The sequence below is a fragment of the Crocodylus siamensis genome, chromosome 6, assembly GCF_052110815.1.
Source record: "Crocodylus siamensis isolate JL-2025a chromosome 6, ASM5211081v1, whole genome shotgun sequence".
NCBI lineage: Eukaryota > Metazoa > Chordata > Crocodylia > Crocodylidae > Crocodylus > Crocodylus siamensis.
This window is the reverse complement of record NC_143400.1, coordinates 43864350-43878085: the sequence shown is the minus strand read 5'-3', so window position 1 is coordinate 43878085 and position 13736 is coordinate 43864350. Positions and strand designations below refer to the sequence as shown.

Genomic DNA, 13736 nt, shown 5'->3' with positions numbered 1-13736 from the left:
CCCCTTTGTCTCCACCTATCCCTCCACACTCATAGTACTCGTCCCTCCATCTCCATAGCCTGCATCCATCCTTATACCTCACAACCCCCTCCACCCATCCCTCTCTCCCTTCCTCCCCCTCAGCCCCAACTATACTTCCTTCTACTCCCTGCCATTCCCCTATCCCTGGCCCTGCTCCCAGCTGCCCCCAGGACAGATAAAGGAGACATCACAGCAGGGCTGAGCTGTAACTGTGGGGACTGCTTTATTGGAGAGCTGGGGGACGGGAGCCAGGATTCAGGAGAGGTCCCCTTTGGGGACAGATATAAGTGCAGGGGAGGGAGGCTGGAGTTGGGATCAAAGGTCAGGGAGGGGCGTGCGGGTGTGCTGTGGAGGGATCCCTGAGGGGTCGCCCCCCTGTGGGAGCATTCAGGGGCTGGGCACTGTCCCCCTTCGCCTGCGTCGGGGGTCCCTGGGGTGGGGGCCCCTCCCCCCAGGCAGGGGTGGGGCATGTGGATCTCAGCAGGTTGGTGGCGGCACTGATGGCGGCACCTGGTTGAGGATGAAGGGAAGAAGGGGGTGGAGTATGAGCACAGGGATAGAGCCTGATGCCCCACCTTGTTCACTCTCACCCAGGATCCCCCCCTCCTCTGCACTTACCAGGATGGGGGTGGAGTCGCCTCACTGGGGGCGGGGCCGGCGGGGCCCAGGGGCGATGCCACGGCTACCATAGTACTCCACCACCTGGCGTGGGATGGCAGCCAGGACACAGCGGGCCAGGGCCGACGGGGGCATCTGCGAGGAGGGGAGACCCTGGGCTGAAGGCGGGACCACGGGGAGGGGGCCTTGAAACCAGAGCAGAAGCCCACCAAACAGGAAGCAGGGCAACAGGGTAGGGGGCAGAGCCCAAAGACAGGAGGGTGGGGGTCTGAGTTGGGGGTTGAGCCCCAGGCAGGTGGCCAGGTTCTGAAGTGGGGGGCAGGCCCCAGGGCACAGGGTGGAGGGGGAGCCAAACCTTCTTAAAATCGCGGAAGGGCACGAACTGGACAATGTCACGAGCGGCACGGCCCTGCCCGGACTCCAGGGTTCCACGCTCACCATCCAGCTCACGCATGTCACTGAAGTCGGCGCGGCCAACACCCACAATGATAATGGAGACAGGCAGGCGTGAGGCCCGCACCACTGCATCCCGCGCTGCTGGCATGTCACTCAGCGCCCCATCTGTCAGCACCAGCAGCACCCGGTACCGCTGCCCGGAGAGGGGGGGGGTCAGGCTCATGGCCGCACCCCCTCAGAGGGCCCTGGCACTCCCACCCAAGGCTCCACCCACAGGCCTTCTCCCCTCCCCAAGGCTCATCTCCCATTCTCCAACCATGGCTCCGCTCCCAGGGCCCTTTCCCTTCTTCTCCCCCATCCCAAGGCCCTGCCCCCAAGGCCTTCTTCCCACCCCCACAGTCCTCCTCCCTCCCTATCTGAGACTCTATCCCTAAGGCCCTCTCCCCTCCCACCCCCACCTGAGGCTCCACCCACTTCCAATGCCACCCCCCACAGTCCCGCCCTCACCGTGGGCTGCCCGTTACCCTCCTCAGCAGCGGGTGCCAGGACACGGTTGATGATGGGGGCCACGTTGGTGGGGCCATAGAGCTGGATCTGGGGTAGGCAGCGCTTGTAGGCCTCGATCACGCCCACGATCCCTGCTGGGCACACCGGTCGCCTGGGTTCCCTGGGGTGGTTAGGGCTGGGGGGGAGCGGGGGATAGGGCGGGGACAGGATGCCTGGGGTCTCCAGGGTGGCTGTGGCACGTGAATTGGGGGCCAGACACCTGGGTCCCCTGGGGTGGGAAGGGGGGGAAGGTGAGAACCAGGACACCTGGGTCCCCTGGGGTGAGGAGCAGTGAGCGGGGGGGGGTAGGAACACCGGATGCCTGGGGTCCCTGGGGCAGGAGCCAGGATACCTGGGTTCCCTGGGGTAATGGGGAACAAGGAGCTAGTTACACCAGATCCCGGGGTTCCCTGGGGTGGCCGGTGCCAGCAGGGAGCTGGGGACACTGGATGCTGCATCCTCTGGGGTGCCTGGGACATGGGGCCTGGACACCTGGGTTCTCCCCCAGCTCCAAGATGGGAGCAGGGTCTGGCGGATTAGATCCGGGAAGGGCCAACAGCCCAGACATCTGGGTTCTCTTGCTCTCTCTCTCTGCTCAAGGAAGTGAAATGGGGTCTGAGGCATTCGAGAGGGTGAGGGGAAGGGCTGGGAGCATGTCTAATTAATTAAACCACGAATATTCATTAAAAAGAGACCAATGCGGCTGCTCTTACGGTCGCACTCAGGGTTCTCGGGGTCAAAGTTGATGGGAAAATCATGGGAGACCTGAGAGGGGAGAGTCCCCCCATCAGACGGGGGCAGGGACCCCCTTGCCCAGCCCCCCAGCCCTGCAGCCCAAGCCCCCCCCCCCACAAACTTACCTCATAGTCTGGGGGGATCCGTGCCCCAAAACCGAATGCTGGGAACTTCTTGTCACTGGAAGAGACAGAGCAATGAGGGGCTGTGGCTTTTGGGGGTCTTGCTGCAGGGTGGGAAACACTGGGAAGGAGACCCAGGAGTCTGGGAAAGCCTGGCTGTAACCCCTTGGGGGCATCTCTGTGGACTGTGGGTAACAGGGAGATGGAGCGCCTCCTGCAAAGGACTGTGGGTACTGGGTGGGATGGGGGTCTCTGTTGCAAATGACTGTGGGTAAATGGGCTGGATAAAAGCCCATGCTGCAAAGGACTATGGATAAATGGGTAGGACATGGCCTCTGGCACAAAGGGCTGTAGGTAACTGGGCAGGACAGGTGTCACTGCTGCAAAAGACCGTGGGTAAATGGGTGGCCTTCAGTGCAAAGGATTGTGGATAACTGGGTGGGATGGAAGTCCTGGTGCAAAGGACTGTGGGAAACCGTGTTGGGTCAGGAGCCCCGACTGCTGAGGCTGGTGGGACCCAGGCGTCCGGGAGTGAGGGGGCAGGGCTACCTGTCATAGTCCTGGCAGATCTGGCCCACAGCTGACAGTGCCTGCAGGTACTCGTTGGGCTCCCGCGGGTTGATGAAGTGCAGTGAGTGCTCGCTCCGCGGGTCCCCGTTGGAGGCTGTGAAGTCGATAGCCACCTGCCATGGGGGCAACCGGAGGGCAGGGGGGTGAGACCCAGGAAGGGGAGACAGAAACATCCACTCCGCGACACCACCACAAATGCTCACCGTGAAGTAGATCTGAAGGCCACCCATGATGTACTCCAGGAAGGTGTGCACCTTCTCCCGCTGTAGTAATGAGGCAGATGCAGTAAGGAGCCTTCAACATTCCAGACACCTCCTAGGAGCCCACCAGCTCATCCTGACCGCCCCCACCCCGTCGGTTGCACTAATTCATGCAAATATATTCATAGAGCAGCGTCAATTCAACGCCAAGGACTGATGGCACCTAGCCAGTGAACTAAAGCCCCAGGAGCCCCTAAAAGCTGCCAATGTTAAAACATAAATAATGATTAGTAAAAAAAAATCAACATAAATCATCATTGGTAAGATCAATATAAATAAATTACCAGTGACTATTTATATTGTTTGTACTAATAAGAATAATTAATAAAACTGAATATAGGTAATAATTAGTCAAATCAATACATATAATTATTATTTATATAGATGTTACTAAATTATTATTTTTAATTGATTTTACCAATAACTTCTGACATCAATATCAATAGTTATTTATATTCATTTGCTAATTATTAGTCAAATCAATAGTGATGGCCAATACAATTCATATTAGTGATAAACTATGGCAAGGGGTGTTACTGATTTAATTAACTAGAATAATTAATCCATTCAGTAATAATAATTAACTGATGAATATAGTCAAGGGCTAACAAACCCAATATACCTCCTCACATAGTAGCAAAGTGGCAGTAATTAGCCAGTGTAGTCTAAGCCAAAATGAATCCCACAAGCACTGGGCCCATTAAAGCCAAATTGAATGAAGTGGCTCATTCATAATAGAATGAGCCAATCATTGTTAATTATTAATGAGCAGCAGCCATTAACATGAAATGATCCGATTGGTGCTTGTTAGTCATTAGCTAGGGTCATTAAGCCACATTAAATCCACTGGTGCCACCAGCTCCTTAATGCCCAAAGGCCAATCAAGCAATGTCACTGGTTAGCAACACGTGACACAATGACAGCTCAGTAATTATTAAGTATCCCTGCCCTTTAATGAGAAATGACCCCATGATCCTTCATTGAATCGCAATGGAGGCTGCTCCTGAAGGACCTCACTAACTGTACCCATTGCTTACTAATTGTACCAATTAACCCAATGCTAATGAAGGATTATAATTAATGAAGGGAGTGAAGACAATGAGGCATGAGAGGGAGGGTGCCTAAGTACCTTGGGTAGAGACAGTGTTCACATGAAGAAATAAAGATTTGTCCGGAGTTATATCTGTATAAAGCAGAGGCTCAGCCTCATCTTCAGCTGACCCACCCTCCCCATTTTCTGCTTAACTAAAGCTGAAACCCTAGATGCAGCTGAAGATTGGTCTCCATGGGTAGATATATGACTTTGAAAAGAGTCTCTTAATTTGTGAAATCAGAGCAGCAAGGCAGGGGAAAAAAAAATCACCTGAAGAAAGATTAGCAGGACATCAAAGCCATTAACAATGGTCATTAAGGCCTCCACAATGAAGAGCCATTAAGGCAATCAACCCCCTCAGCCTCCTGAATAATAATATAACAGCTGTGAATCGGAAGCAGAAAGCTTTTATGTGGGCAGAAACATCAGCTTCTCTGCTGAATATGCACCTCAGTTGGGTGGGCGGGCAGTCATTTGGCAGGGTAAAATATGGTATTTGGATGCATGTTGTGTGGCAGTGGTGGCATGATCAAGGGGGGCAGGGAAGATACTTGAATATAAGAACTGCCATTTACTGGGTCAGACCATAGGTCCATCTTGGGTGCTGAAGAGAGAGGGACCTGACCCAGGTTTTTTCCCTGTTTCTCACTTGCAGCCCCCAGGATTTAAGGTCTAGGAGGTCCTGATTCAGAGACCATGCCTCTCACTCCCATGCTCAATAGCCACTGATGTCCCTTTCCTCCAAGAATGTGTCCAGCCCCTTTTTAAATTTGCAAGAAAATACAGTAATTAGGCATGTGGCTGAATAGCAGCAGCAGAGGCAATTTTGGGAGGGAAAGCATGTAAATATGCAAGAAAATACAGCAATTTAGTGTGGTTGAATGGCAACTGAATGAATGATTTTGGGAGGAAGTGCACCAGTATGCAAGAAGATATGGCAGTTAGGAGTGTGATTGACTGGCAGTGGCAGGGATGATTTGGGAAAAAAGGTGCACCAGTATGGAAAAAATATGGTAACTAGGTGTGTAGTTGCATGGCAGTGGTTCCAATTATTTGTGGGGGGCATGAATATGTGAGGAAATATGTGAATTAGGTGTGTTGGTAAATGGCAGCAACAGGGCTGAGTTTGGGGGAAGGAGGGAATGATGTATGAATATGCAAGAAAACATGGTACCCAAGTGCCTGATTGAATGTAGACATGATCTGGGGGGCAAAATGCATGAATGAGCAAAAACATACAGTAATTAGGTGCGTGGTCAAAAGGCAGTAGCAGGGACAATTTAGGGGGAAGAAGTGAATTAGTACATGGGAAAATATGGTAATTTAGGGTCTGGTTAAATGGCAAATGGAGGGACAATTTGGGGAAAGACATGTGAATATGTAAGTAAATATGGTAACCAGGCACCTGCTTGACAGAGTAGTTATCATTTGGGGGGGGAGGGGGTGTCATGAATATGCTAATTCATGAACACTTCCCGGCTTTGGGGAAGGCAGGAAGGGAAAGGCCAGGCACTCACTCATTAATTATGCATGTGAATAGGAGCCACAATAAATAGGCCATGAATCATTGTCAGGCTACCGGCCGGAAGCATCCAACTGGCTGATGCATCCAGCCCAGGGGAATCAGGCACCTCAAAGAAGATGATGCCAGGCATCTGACCTGCCTGGTCTGCCAGCTCCATGATGGGCCCACACAACCCCCGCCCCAAGCAAGGGGAGTGGGGGGGAGGGGAGCTCAGTGGTTTGGGAGCCCCCATATGTGCCTAAGTCACCTTGCACTGGGCCAGCACCACGAGGCCGGAGTTCTTGTAGTTCTTCTTCTTGTCCCGGTACTTGGGGTTGATACATTCCCACTGTACCTGCAGGGCACAGAGGGAGCCAGGGGTTGGCTTTGGTGGGGGTGAGAAGCCAGGAGAGGACCCAGGTGTCCATGCACCCCGCTACCTCATTGCCGTCGGCCACCTCCTGCATCTCCCGGAAGCTGGTGGTGAACTCCCCAATGTAGTCATGCTTCCCGCTGGAGTTGTGGTCATACACCACGCACTAGAGCAAAGGGGGGGCGGGAAGTGATAGCCCAGGAGTCCGGCCCCCCAGCCCCTTCCTGATGCAGCCCGCCAGACCCCTCCTAGACCGGGATAGAACCCAGGAGTCCAGGCTCCCTGCTCTAACCCTGTCCAGTCCCAATTGCCCTCCTAGACTGGAGCATAGAACCCAGGTGTCCAAGCTCCAGGTCCCCACTGCCCTCCCAACTCTGAGCTCAGAACCCAGGTGTCCGGCCTGCCACCAGCCCCCAAATCCTCCCAGACTGGAGCATAGGACCCAGGCATCTGAGGTCCCAGCCCCCACTGCCCTCCCAGCTCTGAGGACAGAACCCAGGTGTCTGGGCTCCCAGCTGTAATCTCCCCAGCCCCCACTCCCTCCCAGATCAGAGAAGTCAACCCAGGTGTCTGGTCTCCCAGCCCCCACTGCCCTCCAAGATCTGCAGATAGATTCCAAGGATCCAGGCCCACAGCTGACTCAAACCTCCCTTCCCTCCCCTCCCCTCCCCTCCCTCGCAAGGCCCACACTCCCTGCCCTCCCCCCAGACCAGAGGAGTGGACCCAGGTGTCCAGGATTCCAATCCCCACCCCCTCTCAGCTCCGAGGAGTGAACCTAGGTGCCTAGGCCCTCACCTTGATGGTCCTGTCAGGGTCACAGCCACACAGGGAGTGGAGGGACACGCGGAAGGGCTCCCAGCTCGGGCTCAGGTTGTTGTAAACCACCTAGGGGGGCACAGGGGTCACCCCACTGCCCTCCAGTGTCCCCCAAGTGCCCCCCCACCATGGTCCCCACCTCTGTCATCTTCACCAGCTCCTCAGATTCATTGCTGTTCACCTTGTAGATCTCCAGGAAAGGGTCTGATTTGCTGAAGAGGTCCTAGGGGGAAGGGAGACATGAGGCCTGGATGTCGGGGTTCTCTCCCCTCTCCGGGGGGTTCCAGCTCTGTTCTGGGAGGGGAGAAGGCTAGATGCTGGGAGCCCAAACACCTGTGTTCTCACCCTGCTCTGGGTGGAGGGTGGGGGGGCTCAGAGCAGGGAAGACATGGGAGTCTGAGTTCTCTTGCTGCTCCAGGGGTCCCAGCTCTGTTCTGGGAGGGGAAGGGGGTTGGGAGCCTGGACACCTGGGTTATCTCCCTTACCTTGTTGTCCAGCTTCAGAGCCCGGAATTCCAGCCGCACAAGCTCATTGGTGCTGGAGACCTCTTCGACCTCGATCTGTGGGGGGACAAGGACGGAGAGACCGAAAGGAGGAGGACGCCAAAGCTGTCCATTGCAACCCCATCCCAGAGACAGGATAGAACCCAGGCATCTGGGCTCCCATCCCTTCCTGCTCCAACTGGCCAGGCCCCGCTCTGTTTCCAGAGCCCACATGTCTGGGCCCACCAGACCCCACTTCCTTCCCAGACTTGGGGGAGAACCCAGGTATCCAGACTCTCCAGACCCTTTCCAGAGCTGGGATAGAACCCAGGCGTCCAGGCCCCCAGCTCTACCACACCCAACCCCACTGCCCTCCTATGGCTGAGAGAGAATCCAGGTGTCCAGGCTCCCCAGGGCCAGGATAGAAACCAAGTATCCTGGTCTCCAGTTGTGACCCACCATGGTCCGCATCTCTCCCAGGGTTGGGATAGAACCCAGGTGTCCAAGCCCCCCTCCCTGAGCAGAGCTACAACCCAGGCATCCGGGCCCCACTTCTGTACCACAATGGAGGCTTCCCCCGCGGCCTCGCCCGTGTCCAGCAGCAGTGGCAGGGTGACGTTCCTCTGTGAGACTATCTGTGGGTGGCAGTGGGGGACATGGACAGATGGGTGCAGGCCCACAGGGGAGGGGAAGGGGAGTGAGGAGACAGACAAACAGAGGGGGAGGCATGGGACTGGGATCCTCAAGAGCTGACGTACCACTGCAATGCAATGGAACTTAAGGCAAAGCAATGCAATGGAGTGCAACACACCACAACCCCATGCAACAATGCAACCCCAAACCAATGGAAACCAGTGCAACCCAACCCAATGCAATGGAGCACAGCACAAAGAAACACAACCCCACAAAAAGCAACACAACCCAACCTAATGGAAAGCAACCTAACCTAATACAGTGCAATGGTACCCAGTGCGAGACAACACCACACAAATGCAACACAACCCACTGCAAAGGAACCCAACCCAATACAACCTAGCACAACACAATGGAACCAACACAATCCAACACAACCTAATGTAATATAACGCAACACAAGCCAACACGACACAGTATAGTGGAACCCAACACAATGCATTGTGACAACACAACACAACCCAGCCCAACTCAGTGCAACCCAACCCCACCCACTGCAACAGAACTGAACACAACTCAATCCAACCTGACCCAGTGCAAGCAGCCCCCTATTCCTCACCCGCTGGGCCCTAGCCTGATCTTCCAACCCTCACCTGGCCAAGGGTGCACTCAGCCACCCCCAAAGGGCCACTGTCTTGGGACTCAGCCTCATTGATAACCTCAAAGAGCAGGGCCTGCATCTCCTCAAAGAAGTAGTCCAAGGAGAAGACATGAGCAAAGATGGGGTCCAGGCTGGAGGCTAGCACCTCTGTGCGCTCCACCTGCAAAGAGAGTGGAGATGGGGGCACAGGTGGGGGTTGGCCACAGGGGCAAGTTTTGGGATCCCCAGATCCAGTGGGGGCAGATGGGAGAGGCTGAGGGCAACTGCCCCCCCATGCTCCCTGTGTGGGTGGAGGCCAAGGGTAGGGGAGGGGAATGCGGGTACTGTGGGGACCCTGTGCTCCCCCCTACCTCAACCCACTGCCCCTCAGTTAGCATCTTCAGCACCACAAAGGCATCTGGCTTGGCTTCGGCGTCTGGGTCCAGCAGGTTCTGGCAGGACACACGGAGCTCGACCCGAGAGGCGCCCAGTGCCACTGGCTGGGACTGGATGGGATCTGTCATGGTGCCTGGAGGGCATGTGGGGGAGGGAGAGAGGGGACATATGAGACAGTTAGAGGGGGAAAAGGAAGAAGTGTAGGGTGAAAATGGAGAAATGGGGGCTATGGGGATGGTTAGGAATGACGAGCACAAGTAGAGCTGGGGGGAAGGAGGCTGTGGATCCCAAGTGAGGGACCCTGGGGGAGGGGGAGAGGCAGGGAGGCTGCAGGTCGGGAGTGAGGGGCACCAGCTGGGCAGATGCACTCAGGAGACCTTCCTGCCGTGTCAGCTTCTTCCTGAATTTCTGGCCTTGCTGTTTCTTGGCTCAGAGCTGGGAAAAGGCCTTAGGTCAGCGTCAGCACCAGGAACAGGGGAGCCCAGCACAGGTGGCTGCAGGTCGAGAGAGAGGGGCACCACAGGGCTGGGGGGCAGGGAGGTGCGGGTTCAGAATGAGGGGCACCAACTGAACTGGGGGGGGTAGGGGGCTGTGGGTTGGGGGTGAGGGGCACCAGCAGGGCTGGGGCGTGGAAAGGAGAAAGCTCAGGAAAATACAACATAATCCCAACACAACCTACAGTTAACACAACAGTGCCGCACACACACCACAGCAAGAAGACACACAACCCCCCTCCAAGAGCACTTGCTTTACAACACAGCTCAGAGCCCCTGCTGTATAACAATGCAACACCGAAAGGACACACAAGTCCAAAAATACCAGACACACAACACAGTGCAACAGGAACACACGCACACAACCCCCAGGATCCGCCTGCAGCACAGTTCAACAGAGGACACACACACACCAAGAGCACTCACTACATCACCATACACACATGCCGAGTACATGACAATACAGCCACACATACTCACCCCTGAGACTGTATGCTACACAACACAACACAGCTGGGTCACACATGAGTCTGCAAGTGCCATGTGCACAATGCCAGATGGACACACAACTCTTAATAGTGCTAGCTACACAACTCTGAAGAGACACACGTGTTCAAGAAGGCAGGCACAAAATGCAATGAGGAGATGCACACATGTAGCCCCCCAAAAGCCCCCCATTTCTAGGTGTGCAGATGTGATTGTGTAGCCGGTGCTTTTGGGGGGCTACATAATCACATCTGCACACCTAGAAATGCCAGGACACAATACAACATGGACACACATGCACACCCAAGAGCACTCGCCACATGACTGCAACCATACACACACACACACACACACACGCATGCACACATAGTGCCTGGTACACAATACAACATGGCCATGCACACTGTCTCCCCAAAAGTGCCTGCTACACAACCAGGCAGACAGACAGACACACAGAAGTACCAAGTCACAACACAATGCAACCCAACATGGACACCCTCCCCCCACCCAAGACCACCTACTACCACAACACAGCTGGGACACACACGAATGCACCAATGGCTGCTACACAACAGGATGCAACAGGGATGCACACACACACTGTGGACTGTCTGCTACACAACCACACAAATGAGTGCTTAGTATACAGTACAACAAACACTCACCCTAACAACATGTGTGACCATGTGTGAGTGTCTGCAATACAACCACACGTGTGTGCACCCCCCCAGGAGTGCCAGGGCATGACACAACCCAACACAGCGCAGCAGGGACACCCCCCCCCAAAAGCACCTGCTACACAACAGGGATGCACTGCCCCACAATAAGCACCCACTAGACAACCACATGGACACGCACCACGCACCCGTCCCCACCCACACACAGTGTCAGGTACACAACACAACAGGGTCAGACATACTCACCCGAAGAGCGCCTGCTACACACACACACACACACACACACACCAGTGGCCGGACCCAACACAACCCAGCGGGGACGCACTCATACATCCCCCAGGAGCGCCTACTACACCTCGCAACACACACAGACACAACACGGACACACGCGACTCCACGAGTGCCTAGTACACAACGCAACACAACACACGAGCGCCCGCTACGGACCAACGCCCAAGAGCGCCCGCTACGCCCCCGCGCACACGCACACGCACACACACACACCCCACGCGGGACCCGCAAGCCGCAGCCCCGGACCCGCACACGCGCTGCCGCAGCGGCCGTCCGCGGGAGGGACAGGGCCGGGCACACGCGCCGGGAACCCAGGCGTCCGGGACACACACGCACACACATCCCAGGTGTCTAACATCCCCCTGTCCGCCAGAGCTCAAGCATCAGACCGCCCGCCCGCAACCCAGGTGCCACACACACACACACACACACACACACACGTACCCACGCCCGGTGCCACTGCTCGCTGCCGCCGCGCTGCGCTGCGCTCGCCCCGGCCCCGCCGCAGATAAGGGCCCGTCCGAGGGCGGGGCTTGCGGAGGCCCCGCCCCTTCGAGGGACACATCTGGGACACACAGCCCGCCGGGTGGGACACGCAATACAGCAGGGACACAGACACGCAGTAGACACACACTGGAGGGACGCAACTGGGACACACACGTGCCATGTGCAACAGACACGCACACAACCGGGGCGCACACCACACAATTAGGGCATGCAATAACTCAGGGACACGCAAGTGGGACGCAAACACACATGGCATAGCTAGGGCACGCTCCAAGCATCCCACCCAGTGCGACAGACAATGCAGCAGGGACACGCAACTGGAATATGCAACTGGTGTACACACCACACAACTGCGACACGCAATAGAGCAGAAACATGCATATGCTAAGCAACGGAGAGACACGCAACAGAGTAAGGGCACACAACTGTGGTACACACACAACACAGAAGCAGACACACACAGACTGGGAGACACCCCACCCACAGACACCCTGCACATTGCCACCAGGGGACACACCGCACACCACACAACTTGGACACACTGCAGCAGCACACGTGTACTCCCCAGCTGAGACACACAACACACAGCAAGTGCACGTAACTGAGACAGACCTCGCCAGACACAACTGGTACACAACTGACAGCAGGGACACACACACAGAACAATAGTGATGCACAACTTGGACACACACAACTGGGCACACAGCATATCAGGGACACAGCTGGGACATCCCCCCCTTACAACAAGCACATATACACACCATACAGCTGGGACACAGCACACACTGCAGGGACATACACCTGGGCCACACAATAAAGCAGCAGAGGCCCCACAACACAACTACCACAACGGATACACAACTCAGGAATGTGACACCCGCTGCAATGACACACAAGCACGCAGTACTCAACATGCATATGAATACACATGCGCACCTGGTAAAGTACCACACATCTGCCAGGGCCACGTGACAGTGCACACCCCCTGCTGCCTTACAACAGGGACCCCCCCCCCAATACAGTTGGGACACACCCCACACAGTACAATCGAGATGCACACAATGCTACAGCTGGGACACCCCCCCACACACATACACAGCTTGGGGACATAACATACAACAGCAGACACACACCACACATCCTACAGCACCCCCCCCCCCGAATAGGGGCACACAGCTAAAATACACAACTGGGACACAGTGCCCTGCAGACACACACCAAACAACAGCAGAGGCATACATTCTAGCAGGGACACACAACAGCAGAGAAACCCACATACAACACTGCAGAAAGCCACAATGGGGACACCCTGCCCCCCCCCACAGCTACACAAATGACAGCAGACACACAACATACACCATGTACAAGTGATACACCCCCTCGCCCTGCTTGCTACCTGGCCACACAACGCAGTCACCACAACAGATACAAAACGCAGGGCTGTGACACCGCACACAAACATGCAGTACACAACACACACATACCCAACAGGGTCAGGCACAGTGGGACTTGCAATGGGAACATGCACTGTGTGTGTGTGCGCACGTGTGCGTGCACATCTCTGCTGCTCCCCAGTGGCTCTTCCCGGCACAGCATGATGCATTCCCTGGGTCCCAGCAGGTGCTGTTGCCCGGGAGAGGGGGAGATCCCAGCTGTATGACCCTGGGGGAGAGATCCCTGCTCCGTTGCCCCAGGGAAGGGCAGATTACATCCCTTACCCCTGGGGGACAGATCCCAGCTACATACTGCCCCCAGGCTGGAGGGGGAGTCACCCTGGGATGGGCAAATCCCACGGTGGGGGGGGTGCAATTGGGGCTCTGTTTCCCTCCGGGGGGAAGATCCCAGTTATATGACCTCTGGGGTGCAGATCCAAGCACTGGTGCCCTGAGGGAGGGGGCAGGGGAAACAGAACAGATCCTGACTCTGATGCCCAGGGAGTGCAGCTATGTAACCTAGCCTCTGGGGGCAGATCCAGGCTCTCTTGCCTCTGAGTGGGGCAGATCCCTATTCTATTACCCCAGGGGGACAGATCTGGGCCCTGGTGCCCCGGGGATCAATGAGGCACACACGCTTCAG

General features: G+C 55.9%; 1 protein-coding gene across 3 annotated transcripts; it reads right to left on the bottom strand.

The window, feature by feature from the left end:
• Nucleotides 1-229: 229 nt before the first annotated feature.
• Nucleotides 230-11670, bottom strand: CPNE6 (copine 6). 3 transcript variants are annotated; one of them, XM_090053100.1, is made up of 17 exons: nucleotides 11598-11670; nucleotides 9181-9338; nucleotides 8823-8990; nucleotides 8097-8171; nucleotides 7540-7614; nucleotides 7194-7277; nucleotides 7034-7123; nucleotides 6306-6404; nucleotides 6134-6220; nucleotides 3212-3271; nucleotides 2988-3121; nucleotides 2442-2496; nucleotides 2295-2346; nucleotides 1543-1673; nucleotides 995-1228; nucleotides 640-774; nucleotides 230-531 (listed from the first exon to the last, which is right to left on the bottom strand). In XM_090053100.1, the coding sequence occupies exons 2-16, from the start codon at nucleotides 9331-9333 to the stop codon at nucleotides 661-663; spliced, it is 1611 nt and encodes a 536-aa protein (XP_089909226.1). In that variant the 5' UTR covers nucleotides 9334-9338; nucleotides 11598-11670; the 3' UTR covers nucleotides 230-531; nucleotides 640-660. The 3 variants fall into 3 exon arrangements, with proteins under 3 accessions (XP_089909226.1, XP_089909227.1, XP_089909228.1); XM_090053101.1 differs by having other exon boundaries at nucleotides 8889-8990; XM_090053102.1 differs by lacking the exon at nucleotides 8823-8990.
• Nucleotides 11671-13736: the final 2066 nt, after the last annotated feature.